Below are 15,986 nucleotides of genomic sequence, written 5' to 3'. Positions count from 1 at the left end.
GAAATTATTACTAAAAACGTCAGTAAATTTTCTTTAAACAGTCCAAAAGTTAGCCTAGCCATGTGTTGCCTGGCTTTGGGACCAGCTAATAACGTGAACCTCTTTTGAAAGGTTGGGGAGAGCCTCTTCCTGCTCCTGTTACTGTAGACAATGGCACATCAGCTTGGGGCAAGCCTGTTGATGCTGGTACGAGCTGGGGAGAATCGGTCGGTGATGCTATGAGTGCCAGTAGCTGGGGGAACACATCTGCTGGGCAGCAGCCTACTCATAAACCTGGTACGTGCTTTTCTAGGTGGGCTGGAAGTGGGGAACTGCATTAGGGAAGTTGCTAGCTGTCGAGGTCGGGGGGGGTGCAGGGAACCAAGGGTTCGTTTGGAGAGCTGAATTAAGAAGGGAGGCCCTACGACTTGGGTTTGGGAGATCTGCGTTCAGATCCTTCCTTCGTCATTGGCTGCTGTTAGCTTGACTCTTGTTCTTTGTAAAATGTGAATAACAGCTCCCCAGGTGATAGTGCTGCATAGCGGCTATAATGAGGGCGGGGGGGGGGGCGTGTTGTATCTGATGAGTAAAGAGTGATTTTTTTATTTTTATTATTATCAGGACCTAAGTCTATGCAAGTTCCAGATGGCTGGTGTGGGGGCGACATGCCTTTGCCAGGAAGCCATCAGTCGAACTGGGAGGAAGAGGACGACGTTGAGATTGGGATGTGGAACAGCAACTCTGCCCAAGATGCCAATGCCTCTCTACACTGGCCACCATACCCTAAAAAGATGCCTTCTAAGGTAACCGAGTTTAGCTGCAGAGCAAGACAGAGAGAAGCTCCCTCTACCTCTTAAACTACCTGAAGCCTGTGCCCCATTAAAGTCCTATGTAGGTGTTGATCAGTAGCCATATATCTAATAATAAAGTTTCCATGCTGTTTGTGTTTGGTTGTAGGGAACAATGAAAAATGGAAACAAGCAAGACGAAACGTGGATCAATCCATTTGTGAAACAGTTTGTGAATCTCGGCTTCCATGTAAGTCCTGAAGTGGGGTGTGCGTGGCAGGGCAAAGACTCATCCCATGGCAATTCATTCTTTTTCCAGCCCCACTTAATATTACCTGCTTTTTTCACGTTTTGCTAAGATGCATTCTGTAATCTTCTGCCTGCTTGCCTGCCTTCCCTCCCTCATGAAAAACAGAAGGGGTAGCCTGGAGTATACCAGTAAGCAGAGGCTGACTGTAATTAAGCTCCTCTTGGTTATTCCTTTAGAGAGAGTCACCAGAAGAAATGATGCAGAGCAATAAGATGGATGTATCTGGAGGTAAGTGCAGGCGAGGGGTTGTGGTGGGATGAATGAAAGGTGACTCAAGATAGAAGGGGGGTGCAGAGTATCTCAGTGATAGAGCGCTGGCTTGGCATGCAGAAGGCTCCAGGTTCAATCCCCAATGGCAGCATCTTCTGGTAGGGCTGGGAAGGACTAGCCTCTACCAGTCCATTTAGATGGGCCAGTGATCTGTCTCAGTATAAAGACAAGTTCCTAGGTTCCTATTTATTTGTGGTCTTTTAAAAATGGTGTTCATTTCTAGTCCAAATGGCTCAGGCCTTGTTAAAAAATCAGCAATCCCAGTTATAACTTGCGCCTAAAGCAAATGAAGTTGAGCGTATTGTTGTCAAAAAAAGACTCCGTTTCAGCTGTGTTGTCTTCGCAGGAATTTCCTGTGCAAGGTTTGGACTGCTATTTTCATCCTGGCTGGGGCTGATGGGAGTTGCAGTCCGAAACAGCTGAAGGGTGTCAGGTTGGGGAAGGTTGCTTTAGGACAGGGGCGCCCAAACTTTTTTCAAAGAGGGCCAGATTTGATGAAGTGAACATGCATGATCGACCGACAGGTCAGACTTTGGACATGCCTACTTTAGGAGAACCTTTTGTGCCCATGGAGTTTAAGCAAGAGGCAGTGTTAGTCTTTTCTGTCGAGATCCACTGTTCAGAGCAGCTGTGTGAAGATGCTTTCCCATCTCCCCTTAGGGATCTTGCCTGACAAACGGATGGAGATGGACAAGCACAGCCTGAATACTGGAGAGTACAGCCGGGTGATAGGAAAAGGCCCAGGCACCCGTCCTCAGATTTCCAAAGAGTCTTCCGTGGATCGAAATCCTTACTTTGATAAGGTGAGAGAGCCTGTCTCCTCCCAAGGGACAGTAAAAAAACAATTGCTGCTGTACGCAATAAAATGATTGCTCCTGTATTAAAAAAAAATTGCTGTGTTACTGAAGAGTTGCATTGTGCTCCTCCATGTTACTCCGAAGTAAGTCCTTCTTAATTCAGTGGGGCTTCCTCCCAGATAAATAGGATTCGGATTGCAGCTGTAGTGTGCTTCTGCTTAACCCTTAATTTTAATTCTAGGCTGCCCATCTCCAGATGAGTGAGTGGAAGACTGACTCTGGTGCCTCTAGAACCCAGAGCAGGGGAAGATTCTGAGGGACGCTGATGTGTTTTCACTGAAAATAGTTTGCAGGGGTGGGGGACTAAGTTCAGTGCATCAAATGAAAGCCCAGCACCCTCCACCAGGAGCATCTGCTGTTGCTTTTGCTATGAGTCATAGGCCCTTAAGAGAGGAGTCTGCACTCCTCTTTTCTCAATCAGGGTGGGCAACTCAGGAAAGCATTTTCACTGCTCTTGTGCTCAATGTTTAGTTTAGTGAATTGCTTTGAGTTCACCTTCCTCCAACAATGTGACTCATAAATATTATTATTAGATATTCCACAAACTCATCCTTTTGGCTCAGGATTGCTGCTAGCACAACAGGACTCCCCCTGCTCTGTGTCTGCCAAATGGGCTTGGGAGGGATGGGGAAAGCCCTAAAATAGATTTTGGGGGGGGGGGTTTCCATTGCACTAGCAGCCATCCTTTCACTAATGGGATCCTGACTTCATGCAACGCTGAATACAACCCACTATTATTTTATCAATAATTTTAAAGTTTTTTATTTTTGGTAAACTGCTTAGAGGTTTTCTTACAAATCAAACAGTATATAAAATAAAAGAGTATCTGCCATATGCTTAGAGAATCATCTGGCTCTGGACTGCAGTGGCACTAACCGCCTCTCTCCTGTTTTCTGACTTTTTCTCCCCACCCCGTTGATGCTGGACTTGTCTGCCTCTTCCTGTCCGTCTATCCGTCCTGCTGCTTGGCTTGCTGTCCAACCCTTGCTCCTCCAACTTGTTTGCCCAACCAGGATGGCCTTGTTGTAGCAGACGATTCCCAGAACATGCAGTTTATGTCCAATCAGAACGTGAAGTTTCCCCCTTCAAACAGTGCACTACCTAACCAGGCCCTTGGCTCCCTAACAGGGCTGGGTATGCAAAACTTGAATTCTGTTAGACAGGTAAGGCTGTGAGCATCCTCTTTACATGATGTTTCAACAAAGCCATTGGGTACTTCCTCAGATTTTAGCATGCTGTCTCATCCCCCTTCATTTACAGACATTTAGAGAAGATGAATGGCAGCTTAAACCTTTTGGTCCTCTTCCACTTAGTGCACACATGGTTTTAAAAAACCTGCAACCCTCTAGATAGTGTTTCCCAAACCTAGAATAATCATGTGCCCCTTTTTGCAAGTTTAGTCTTACCGGCAAACCCCTTCTGGGGCAAAGTTAATTTGTGGGTATTTTTCATAATAATATTTCATCTCGACTAGAGCAAATTCTTTTGTGTACCATTAGAAACCCTTTCGCTTACCACACTTTGGGAAACACTGCTCTAGATACGTATTTCTCGTAGCCTCTCCAGATGAAATATCTTTCAGGCAGGAGAATCTTCTGTCATCCTCTAGATCAGGTTTCCCAGATTCATCCTTGGTGCCATACAAGGTGGGGGGGGGCTGCTGTTGTGCTTGCTGGCTTCCCTCCCCCAGGGTTCAGTCATCTGCACGGCATTGTAAAAACAGCCACGGTCGGAGAGCACCTTTCTTCCTTTTCATTTGCCTCATTACACCGTCTCCTCTTTATATGTGCCTGTTACTCTCCCCTGCTTCTCATTCGTAGTTTCTTTTTAACTTCTCAACCCTCCAACCGCTGTCCGCGTATTTGCAATAGCATATGGAGAACTGAAGGCAGCACAGAATCATAGATTCATAGGTACCCCAAGGGTCATCTAGTCCAACTCCCTACAGTGCAGGAACCAGACCCTTAGGTGGACAGGGCTTGTGTTTACAGCCCCATCTGAGGGCAGTGTGTGCCTATTTTTGCAAGCACAGGCTTAGCCTTTGTGTTCTGCTTGTTGTTGGCATGTTCACTTTAGTCCAGAAAGGGTGGTTGGGGCGAGAAGAGAAGCAGTTGTGCCACTGCAGTATGTCTTGGGGGCTCCCTTCTTCCCTCAGGGCATCCCCCTCATTAACCAAGGATCCTGTTACTGGTGAAGGACTTAGTGGGTTCCCAGTGTCTCCTTCGGTGGCAGATAAACATATCATACTGACTGGAGCTCCATTGTGGTGCTGTAGCTTGAACTATAGGTTTAAGACAGTGTTTCCTAAACTCGGGTCTCCAGCTGTTTTCAAACTACAATTCCCATCATCTCTGACCACTGGTCTTGCCAGCTAGGAATGATGGGATTTGTAGTCCAAAAAAACAGCAACTGGAGACCCAAGTTTGGGAAACACTGGTCTTAATACATGGAAAAGCCTGATTCATATTTCCCCTGAGCTTTGAAAGATCACTAGCTGGCTATGGCAAATCCCAATCCCTTCACTTGAACCTACATCCCACTTCCATCGTGAGGACAGTGCGTATGTGCCCACACACCTAGGCAGTGCTTTTTTTTCTGGGGACGCAGCAGTACACATACCCTTAAGCATTTTGTGAATCTAAGATTGGCCTCATTGAGGGGCAGTATTTCAATATGAGTAGGAAAATGAGAGTACCCCTAAACATCTTTTTTAGAAAAAAAAGCACTGCACTAGGCATACTTCCCTCAGCTCCTTGCAGGAGTGCTGGGATGCAGGCATTCTTTTTTGCTTCCAGGCCAAAGAGTTTCAGGGTCTACTAAGAGTCAAGGATATAAGAATGTCAAAAGAGCTCTGCAGCAGGTGGAGCCTCACAGTGGCCAACCAGATGTGCCCCAGTGGGAGGAAGCCCACAAAGTAGCTCACTCTGTAGAATTCAGAGGGAGATGGAAACTTGGTCTTACTCTCTGGTTTCAGGGTGATGCTTGTTTGCTTCAATGTACATCTCAGCTCCAAGCTCACCTTCTTAGAAATGCCACCTTCCTACCAAAACGGCACTAGGCTGAAGGTTGTCCCTTTCCCTACATGTGCTGAATGCAGCGCTTAAGGGCAATGCAAGAAGCAGCTTCAGTAGCCGGCAGACCATAATTTCTGTCACTCCTGACCTAAGCTGCCACTTTATGATTATGTATGATTATGATTATGTACTCCTGCTCCTGTCTTTGGAGAGGGTGGGAACAGCTGCTCAGCCCTCTTTTTACATTCTCTCTGCAGAATGGCAACCCCAGTATGTTTGGAAATCTAGCAGCACAGCCCCGGAGTATGCAGCCGTCTCCAGCACAGCCTCTTAACTCATCTCAGCCTAATCCACGTGCTCAAGTGCCTCCTCCATTGCTCTCCCCTCAGGTGAGGCTTGTGAAAGAGAAGGCCTGGCCTGATGTTGGGTGGATGGGTGTGCTAGTTTTGTAAAGACATTCCTCTCTTCAAAAATGATGGCTGCCAGGCTTGGTCCCAATAGCACCTGCCCTGGTACAAGCAAACACAAGTCACATTCTCCACCTCTCCTCTTCTCCCTTCCACATCCCATTACAAGACTCTTCCCCCCCACCCCAAGTTTTTAAACAGCTAAGTAAAGGGCCTCCAAGCCAAGCAAGGCTGTCAGGATCTGCTGGGGCAGGTCTTTCTGCTTGTGCTGAGAAGGTGTTGGTTGCTTGTCTCCCTCCCTATTTCCTGGCCAACTTCCAACCTTCATGTCATTGTCAAGCTTTTCTCTGCTTTGTAGGTTCCAGTATCCTTGCTGAAGTATGCACCAAACAACGGGGGCCTGAATCCACTCTTCGGCCCGCAACAGGTAGCCATGTTGAACCAACTCTCCCAGCTCAACCAGCTTTCCCAGATCTCCCAGTTACAAGTAAGTGATACACTTCCTCCCCCAACTTTGCTTAGAAAGTGCTCATCCTCCCTGACTCTGCCCTGACTTCTTCCTGACTTTTTGCAGCGATTGCTGGCCCAGCAGAGGAAAGTGCCGAGCCAGAGAAACATGTCCTCTGCTGGGGGTGGCGGCCGCCAGGAGCAGCAGCAGCAGGTAGGGTTTGGGGAAACTTTTTGTTTTCTCTTTCATTTTTAATATTGGTTCTGCCTTCTCTTGACCTGAATTGATCGGGAAAGATCAGGTTGAATTGGGTCTTTCTCCGCTGACCCATACATTATCCCCTTCTTCACAAATCTCTTGATGCCGGTTGAGGGCTGTTTGCCTGAGAACTGGAATATTTCACGGGAACGGTGGACAGCCCTTTGCAAAAGCCAGGGTGCACTTAGCAATGCACCTTGGCAAAATAGGTGAATCATCTGTTGTGGAAGAACTAGCTCACTTCTTAATCTTAATCTCAGGGTTGTGGATTCAAGCCGCACATTGGGCAAAATATTCCTGCACTGCAGGACGACCCCAGAGTGGCTGGGGAAACCCAGCCAGATGGGCAGGGTATAAATAATGAAATTATTATTATTATTATTATTATTATTATTATTATTATTATCATCATCATCATCATCAACATCATCATCCCTTCCAACTCCACGATTCTATGATGATCTTATTTTCCTTTTTTTAAAAAAATGATATTTATTAAAAGTTTAAGAATTACAGAAAAAAGAAGAAAAGAAAACAACAAAAAATTTGACAAGACATACATTACAATACATAAAAGAAAAAGCATAAAAAACAATACAACAATACAGCAAAAAAAACCAATAACATTAAAACACACATCCAATGTTCCATATCTTTATCTTTCATTTACTTGTTTCATCGACCTCCTCACACCTCCCTTTTTGTATTCTAATTTAATTAATTGCTTCAGCAAATTCTTTCCATCTTTCTCAGTTTTTGTTATATAATTTATCTTAACGGTCTAACCTATTAATTAACTCAGCAAATCCTTTCCATCTTTCACTATATTCTGTCATTCAATTTACCTTAATTTATTTTAACCTTATCTTACCATAAAAAAACTTTAAAACTTAAAACTTAATACTTATTTGTACATGACTCCTTATATCATTTCTACTAAAGCCAAATAGTTTCATTCCAACATTTTTCCTAATACTCGTTAATTTTACACTAATTCTCAAAATACATTTTTAAAAAACTTTCTTCCAATCTTCATCCAACGTCTCTTCTTCCTGGTCTCGGGTTTTGTCAGTCCTTCTTGTCCATTCCATCTAGTCCATCAACCTGGTGATCTTATGTCCGAGGCTCTTAAGTCTTTTCCATGTCCCTTCTGCAGATCTTCTTCTTGTTTATACTTCGTCTTTTGTTGATCTTTTTCTTAATTTCTTTCCTTTCTCATTGGGGGGTAGGCCTCGGGGGGACTCCAATCCAAAAATATCTCCATCTCCCTCAGCAAATCAGCCCATTCCCCACAGTCCCATTCCCCACAGTCAACACTGTAATCCAGAAAGTATTTAAGAGCATGTTTCAAAGTCCCTCCAAAATTAAGAGCCCTCACGACTCCAGACCCCCCCTGGTCCACTCCAGATTCAAACTTCAAGAACAGCGGCTTATGCTCCTGCAAGGCCTCGAGTCTCTCCATTTGTGTTACTTGAGATTCAACAGCAACCTCCTCCATTATCTTCTGCACTTGCCCTGTCAAAACAGGTTCCTGGGTTGGTTCCTGAATGGTTTCTATATGGGTATTCACCGTTTGTCCAAAGTTTTTGACTGCAACAGTCATCAAATCCATCTTCTCATGCATCTGCTCCAGCAAAGCGCTTGTCTTGCAAAAAGCAAGCACCAAAACTTCTTCTAAACACATTTTTATTCAAGGTCAGAGTCTGGTCTCACGATCCTAATCTCCACAGCTGTGAAATCCCCAGATCGACTCCAGCAACAATTTAACAAGCTCCCTCTAAAGGAGACAATTTCTATTTGTATCCATCTTTTGAAAGCAGGACCAACAAAAGAAAATTACTTTCATTTTTCAAATATTTTGTTTCTTTTGAATGCAAAAGGCAACATTGGAATCAATTTGTTTCTCTTTTTTAACCATCTGTCAAAAGACGTTCCATTCACAGTCAATGAACTTCCCCATAAATTTCTGTCTCTGACACCCCGTTCCCAGGTTTGAGACGGTGGAAATTTATCTTTCTTTACTCTCACTCCTGCAGGCTTGAACAATCAAAAATCCCCCCCTTTTCTCCTGCTTCCAAGAGGGGTTTTGATGGTAATAACTGAAGGAAATTTAGACCTTTATATACGACTTTCCAGACTTTAGGTTGCAAAGTTTTTGCTTCAATCTATTTACAAAAAGGGGAGGCGGACTTCCTGTTTAGAACCTTCCCACTTCAGTGCCAAATTAACATGTTTCTTAATCCAATTTTCTGTTCTACTCACGGGTACTTGTTTAGAGTCCAATTGTCCACAGGAAAAAGTCAGTGCTCTCCGGCAACGGCTGTGCGGCTTCACTCCGTCAAAGTAGCGGTTGATTCAAAACACCGCGCCACTCACCCCACGTCGCTTCGGAGCTGCGAAAAGGGTTTCCCTGCGAGTAGGGGAGGCGCTCCTGGTGTCAGCCGAATCCCACGTTCCCAGGCTTCCTCCGCCTGGGATTTTTAAAGGGTCTCTGCCTTCGCCGCGGCGGCAAGACCCGATTTTCACGGAGCAGGTTCCTCTCAGTCAGAGGAACTCCGCCATTGCCGATGGCGCTAACCCGGAAGAGATTATCCTATTTTCCTTCCTGCTGCCTTCATGCATGGTCAAAGGAGCGTCTCTTTTTTTTCTCTCTCTCTCTCTGCTGGATAAAGTTATTCTAAAGGTTGTTCTAATCGGACCACTTTATTTCAAAGTACAAGTGCAAGTTCACCACCTATGTTTTGCAGCCCAGATCAAGGACTCGCTTTGTTTAAATATTGTACGTTAACAGTGATCATTTTGCAGGTTGAAAAGAAGATAGGTTTTATTTGCAAATAACAAAATTATTTTCACATCCATTGCCAGCAACACATCGACAACATTATTTAATATTGCATCCATATTGCAGATTCAAGTCATGTTGGTTGTGTGTGTTTTCTGAATTATCTCTGCTGCTCTGTTTGACTATTATAAGAATGATTATTACGGCCTTTTTTGCTGGATGCTAAGCCAATTCCACCTTTGTGCACAGGTTGTAAGGGCAGAAAGTCTGTAGAACATATGACCCACTAGACTGAATTAGAAGTTTAGGATGCCGCTTTAGACAGAGTCAGGCCATCCAGCTCAATACTGTGTACAACACTGACTGGCAGTAATGGCTCTCCAGGATTTCAAACGGGGGGATCTACCTGGGCATTGAACCTGGGACCTTCTGCACACACTGAGCAGCTCAGTGGCAGATAACACCAAGGTTGCAGGTTCGATCCTTACATATTCATACATTGCAGGGGGTTGGACTAGATGGTCCTGAGGTCCCTTCAAGCTCTAAAATTCCATGATTCTATAGCTGCCTGCTATATATGCCGTGGCTTCTGTTTCACAGCTACAGTGGAGCCACTTCCTAGTTGTGCAGGCCTCAGACAGGACATCTGTCTCAAATCCATTTTCTCCCCCTCTCTCTGCTTGAAGAGTCGCGCTCTCAATATGCAGCAACAGATGATGCAACAGTCTTGTCAGCTGGATCCAAACCTACTCATGAAGCAGCAGCAGCAGCAACAACAACAGCAGCTGCTCCCATCCCAACAGCAGCTCCATCATTCTGCCATGAAGTCTTTCGTGGAGAACGTTGTGCCCCACACCAACCCAGAGCTGCAGAAAGGGCCGTCACAAATCAATGCATTCAGCAACTTTCCCATAGGTGAGTGTCCTCTCCACCTCGTCTTATGGCTAATCTGCATCAGGTGACCAAGGCTGTGAGCTGGGTCAGTGCTTGGTCTTAGCCTCTCTCAAAAGAGAGCCAGTGGCTGCCTGGCTAAGCCCCTTGTCTCTGATTCTGCAGCCAGCAATAACAATCCTGCTAGTCGGTTACCTAGCTTTCTTTTGGTGCCTGACTTCACCAGATTAAAGACATAATCCTCAATGGAAATCCTCAGTGGAGGTACCCCTTTAGGATCCTCAAAGGAAACAGGATTCCCAGTTGCAAGTGAATGTATAATTTAACAGGTTTTCTGTTCAATTCCATTCAATCAGCTGCTTTGATCGGCAGAATTCAATATTTTAGTGTGGCAGCACCCACACTGTGGAACTCCCTGCCTCTTGACGTCAGGCCAGCGCCTGCTAGAAACATTTTTATTTAGACAAGCCTACCCCAAGGTTTAGAACATTGATGTGAGCTTTAATCCGTATTTAGCCTATGGTTATTTTAATTTGTTTGAAAGACTAAAATTTATTGTTAATTCCTTCTTATTGATAAATGTTATGAATTGAATAAAAAAAATTGTTTCCTCCCAAGATTCAGTTTGAATTCCATTCTTCAGTTTGAGGCTTAATTACTAGAGCCTTCTGAAAAGTGTCCCATCTTGCTGTGTAAGAGCTGCTGCTTCTGTTTTGCTGAGGGACAGTCTCCCAGCTCAAAAAATCACAATGCCTCTTTTGGGACCTGAGTACAGCAGCAGCACTCTCCTCGCTTGTGGTTCTGAGCAGCTGGTATTCATAGTGAATCCTGCCTCTTGACACTGCCATAAAACTTAGGGAACAAGCTGTACTACCAAAATGATTGTTTTAAATAATAATTTTAGGTTATATTTTAGTGATCAAGATTTAATATATTTTTTTAACTGCCGCTATAGCTGAATTGTCTCTGACATACCCAGTTGCAATTCAGTGTATTACTGTTGTGTTTTATGATTTTCCTAAGTGACCCGGAAGTGGTCTGTGATGATAATAAATTCTGCCTCTTGACAGTGAAGGTAGCAGAGGCCTGTTTTATTCAGACTGTTATGCTTAGCTGAACTGGAGTCCTGGGAGTGTAACCCAAGTTCTTTGATGCAGGATTGAACTCAAACTTGAATGTAAATATGGACTTGGGCAGTATTAAGGAGCCACAGTCCCGGCTGAGAAAATGGATGACTGTGGACAGTATTTCTGCTAACACATCGTTGGATCAAAATGCCAGCAAAAACGGTGAGTGGAATGCAAGGGAGGGGGAGCAAAGAGGACCCCAAACACTGTCTTCCAGGTGCAAAGAGGACCTCCTGAAGATGGGTGCTGCAGAGAGAAGGGGTGTAATTTGTGGATGTTCATTGTGAAAGGTGGCAATAAAGCTTTCGTACCATACACCTTTTATTCTGACTAAAGCAGGCATCCTCAACCTCGGCCCTCCAGATGTTTTTTGGCCTACAACTCCCATGATTCCTAGCTAGCAGGACCAGTGGTCAGGGATGATGGGAATTGTAGTCTCAAAACATCTGGAGGGCCAAGTTTGTGGAAGCCTGGACTAAAGGATGCAAATCTGTACAATACCTGAAAGGTTGCATATTTTGGATGCTTTTTTCTGAAATTAAGAGTTGATGTAGCGCTCAAAGCTTTTTTCCCCTTCAAAAATCCTTTGAGGTTTAAGCAAAATGTGACAAGAGTGGCAAGAGGAGAGAGGAATGGGCTGTGAGTAGGCAGGGGAAATGGACCTGGGGCCACACGGGGGCAAAATGTCATGTAGGATGTCAAAGCTGCCTCCCTAGAATCTCTGTCTCCTGAGGGCCTTCTGGCAGTTCCCTCACTGTGAGAAGTGAGGTTACAAGGAACCAGGCAGAGGGCCTTCTCAGTAGTGGCGTCTGCCCTGTGGAATGTCCTCCCATCAGATGTCAAGGAAATAAACAACTATCTGACTTTTAGAAGACATCTGAAGGCAGTCCTGTTTAGGGAAGTTTTTAATGTTTGATTTTTTTACTGTGTTTTTAATATCCTGTTGGAAGCCGCCTCAAGTGGCTGGGGAAACCCAGCCAGAAGGGGGGGTATATATTTTGTTTGTTTGTTTGTTTGTTTGTTTGTTTGTGTTTCCCCAGCCACTCTGGGCAGCTCCTTGCATGGTTATTTTTTCAGAGAGGCCCTTTCATGGTTTGAAGCATAATCCCACATTCACACTGAGGTGTATTGTTTTGGTTGCCAAAGAAAGCCGATGGTCTTGGGAATTTGCAGCAGTTGCCTGCCAGTTTCTGCCCATGCAGGCACATCTCATTCACCTTGGCTGCCAGCCATAGCTAATTTAGAGGAGAATGAAGACCTTACCCTGGACCAGGATGACGCCTGGGTGCAAGTGGGGTTATGACCTGCTACACCTTGGCAGGGACTGGAGGACTACTTCTGACTTAACTCAGAATGATGTTCTGATCTGTGGGTGTAAAGGAAGGGGTTAATCTTGTGGTTGCTGTTGGCAGCTCAGTGGCCAAACTGATCAGCAGTCTCCTCTCTTCCAGGTGCTATTTCAAGTGGCTTTAGGTTGGAGGAAACTCCCTTTGTTCCCTACGACTTCATGAACAGCAGTAACTCACCAGCCAGCCCTCCTGGATCGATTGGGGACGGCTGGCCACGTGCCAAATCGCCTAACGGTTCTAGCAGTGTCAATTGGCCACCAGGTGGGTGACTTGCACCAGTCTGTTCCCCCAAGATTTGGGGCCTGGGGCACAGGAAGCCAAGTTCTTCCCTTCTTGGGCAGAGGAAGATGGTGGAAGCAACTGGTTGAAGGGGGACTTGAGAAATCTTTAGGGAACGGTAGAGGAGTTCACCTACGTGCCTTCTCTGGCCGTGACAATAAATTGTGGACCCAAGAGGCAGCTGGAAGTATTAGTTTTGTGCTAGGAAGTTCCACAAGTTAAGTTTGGGGGGGGGGGAGAGGACATGCATGTGATCTTGCAGCTGGGAAGGAGGACTACAAAGGAGCTCCTAAGAGGACGCATTTCTCTCCAAACTTTGAAAGAACTCAGGGGAAAGCCCAATCTTTTTCTGAGAATTATCGAAGAAGGATCAGTCCCGTTGTGAGTTGAAATGGGTCCCCCATCCCTGCCCTTCCCCTGCAGTCTGAAATAACAGCCTCAGCCCCACCAGCACCATGTATGGTGATCATCTGCTCAGCATTCACTTGGAGGCTGAATTGGGCCCAATAGTTCTCCCATGGAATAAGCTCAGCCTCCTGATACTTTTTTCAAAATGCTAGAATTTCGTCCTGGTGAGCCGTGGAAAGGTTATCCAAACATCGACCCTGAAACTGACCCGTACATCACTCCCGGCAGCGTCACAAACAATCTGTCGATTAACACTGTGCGGGAGGCCGACCACCTCAGGGACAGGAACAGCGGTATGTATCTGGGAGCAGAGGCTGGTCACTTGAGAATTCTGCACAAAAAGAGCCCCTTCAGTGGTCCAAAGGTTGTGCCAGTTTCTATTTTTCTGAGCTTTTTGTTAACATGCCTGCTTTAAGTGGCTTGGTCTTTGGCAAGTCTCTAGAGGAAGGAAATCCTGCAGCTCTTGAGACTCTTGCTGAGTCCTTCTCCATACCCTGCACAAGGAGCTGGCTAGGTCTCGCTTGACCTGACCTGAGCAAGAAGGGTCCCCCCAGCCCATCTCAAAGATGCTCTCCACCTAGGAGACATTCTGGAAAGCCCAGGTGTGAGGCAATCGGGTCCACTTGGATTTTGCACGTCCTCCATTCTGCTGCAGTTGGGCAAAGCAAGCCTTGCATGCTGCTTCTGCAGAACTGCAGCCATGGTGGAACTCACTAGCCAGTGTGCATCTTGGCAAGAGTGGGAGAAGAGGGCCGGAACACCATCGCCTTAGGGGTCTCCCTCCCCCCTGCCTTGAGTAACTTGTAGCCAGCCATGGCTTGATCCCTGAGTTGAGGTCTGTTGGTCTGAGCAGTGCTGGGGGGAAGAAAGGGTTCCTGTGGGCAGCAGAGAACTGAGCTGTGCCTGGGTGACCAGAGCTGCACCCACCTCGCTGGGCTCTGCGTTCCAGTTTGCAGCAGGGTTCAGCCCTGGAACCTGCATTTCAATGCTGCGGTGCATGTGAAGAAACAAAGGTGCCTGTCTCTCCCTTGCTGCTGGTGACCTCCAGGGGAGTGATGAGCTGTTGACTTTTTCCTGGTAGGGTCATCCTCATCTCTGAACACCACGCTGCCTTCAACTAGTGCCTGGTCATCCATTCGTGCCTCCAACTACAATGTTTCCCTCAGCAGTACAGCACAAAGCACTTCTTCTTCAGGTGAGGTTGGGTGCGTCACACACACCCCAGTGCACAGGCTATGTCTGCTGCCTCTTCTCGGATGCTGCCATGAACTCCTGCTTCTCCACCCAGCCCTTATCTGCCCAGAGTCCTGTGCTGCCTGGATCAGCCCACGGGGAAGATTGGGGAGGGGCACCAGGAACAGCTCTCCTTTTTCATTTTTATTTTTTTTCACATGCCTCTGGTTTCCTTTCCTCCCAGCCAGAAACAGTGACTCCAAATCGACGTGGTCTCCTGCTTCCATTAACAACACCTCTCTGGCTCATGAGCTGTGGAAGGTTCCTTTGCCACCCAAGAGCATCACCGCTCCCTCGCGCCCACCGCCAGGACTGACCGGGCAGAAGCTGCCTCTGTCCTCATGGGAGAACTCTGCGCGGCTCGGGGGCAGCTGGAGCAATTCCGATGCCAGATATACCCCTGGTGAGTGTCTGGATTGCCTTTGGCCAGGCTGGCTTTTTGCCTGAAGGAGTGAGAAAGAGTGGAGGGTGGGGTCTGCAGAAGGAGAAAGAACACCTTTCCTTGCTTTCAGTTCTAGAGGCTGTGGGAGAGCTGCCTTGTCACAGCTGGTAGCATTGCCTGCCAGAAGGGCAACCCAAGATGGTGGCGAGGGAGGCCCTGGAAATTAGGATCATGGGCCATCAATCAGGAGCTGAAACAGGGCCTGAAGTTCAGACCCTCCCCGCACTCTGTCCTCTCAAATCTCTCTACTTCCAGCATCTCCAGTGCCAGCCTTCTGAACTGACTGGTGGCTGGGAACATGGCAGCCTGAGGGCATGACCAACAAGCCCTGTACCACAGTTATCCTTCTGTTGCAAAGTCACTGTTGCTTTAGAGTGGCTGGTTTGATTCACACACACGAACTAGAAGCCTTCGGCCTCATTCGCTATGGGGTGAAATCTGGCCCTTCACTGGGTGGGGCAGAGGACCTTTTTAAAAAACCTGGCTTTCCCATGTGGGGCCTGCAGGCACCGTTTTCCACGAAGGCAGTGCCATTTTTCTCTTGCTTCCGGCAGGTTCAAGCTGGGGTGAGAGCAGCTCAGGGAGAATAACCAACTGTCTTGTCCTGAAGAACCTCACACCTCAGGTGAGTGAGGGCACAGCTTGGCCTACAGGGAGGTTTGGGCCCTGTTCCCCTTGCCCTGAGGGCTCAGGCAGGTAGGGACAGTGAGTGATTGTGTGTGCCTCTCTCCTCCCCCCCCCCCGCCCTATCCAGATTGATGGCTCCACCCTGCGGACACTGTGCATGCAGCACGGGCCGCTGATCACATTCCACCTGAACCTGCCCCACGGCAATGCATTGGTCCGCTACAGTTCAAAAGAAGAGGTGGTGAAGGCACAAAAATCTCTCCACATGTAAGTACGGCCGGGAGCCTGGGAGGAAGAGGGGAGGTGCTTTTCTGTCCTGCTTCATTGGGGTGGGGGGGGCGGTGTGCAGAAGGCAAGGAATGGGGCCTCAGGGGAAGCCGAGAGCAGCAGCGTCTAGCTGGCACACTTCTGTGTAAGCGGGTGGTCCCTTACAATGCCCCTCACTGGGCAGGGCGCAGACGTTTCCCATAAAAAACGTTCATCCTTAGGATCAACTCTGTTTCAGATACACTGCTGG

General features: G+C 46.9%; 1 protein-coding gene across 2 annotated transcripts in view; it reads left to right on the top strand.

The window, feature by feature from the left end:
* The window catches only part of TNRC6A (trinucleotide repeat containing adaptor 6A), a 40,484-nt gene that overhangs the window by 21,558 nt on the left and 2,940 nt on the right, over positions 1–15,986 (top strand). Inside the window, exons 7-23 of one of the 2 annotated variants that reach the window (XM_081170805.1) lie at positions 112–276; positions 601–782; positions 937–1,017; positions 1,254–1,305; positions 2,008–2,150; positions 3,218–3,367; positions 5,476–5,607; positions 5,984–6,112; positions 6,200–6,286; positions 9,800–10,028; positions 11,162–11,293; positions 12,583–12,741; positions 13,320–13,460; positions 14,249–14,362; positions 14,585–14,803; positions 15,397–15,467; positions 15,597–15,736. In XM_081170805.1, the coding sequence (XP_081026931.1) occupies positions 112–276; positions 601–782; positions 937–1,017; positions 1,254–1,305; positions 2,008–2,150; positions 3,218–3,367; positions 5,476–5,607; positions 5,984–6,112; positions 6,200–6,286; positions 9,800–10,028; positions 11,162–11,293; positions 12,583–12,741; positions 13,320–13,460; positions 14,249–14,362; positions 14,585–14,803; positions 15,397–15,467; positions 15,597–15,736 (2,326 nt within the window). The remainder of the gene's footprint in view (positions 1–111; positions 277–600; positions 783–936; positions 1,018–1,253; positions 1,306–2,007; positions 2,151–3,217; positions 3,368–5,475; positions 5,608–5,983; positions 6,113–6,199; positions 6,287–9,799; positions 10,029–11,161; positions 11,294–12,582; positions 12,742–13,319; positions 13,461–14,248; positions 14,363–14,584; positions 14,804–15,396; positions 15,468–15,596; positions 15,737–15,986) is intronic. The other variant, XM_081170806.1, reaches the window with a different exon arrangement.

The sequence above is a fragment of the Podarcis bocagei genome, assembly GCF_964188305.1.
Source record: "Podarcis bocagei genome assembly, chromosome: 14".
Lineage (NCBI taxonomy): Eukaryota > Metazoa > Chordata > Lepidosauria > Squamata > Lacertidae > Podarcis > Podarcis bocagei.
The sequence above is the reverse complement of the archived record's forward strand: the minus strand, read 5'-3'. Positions and strand labels throughout refer to the sequence as shown.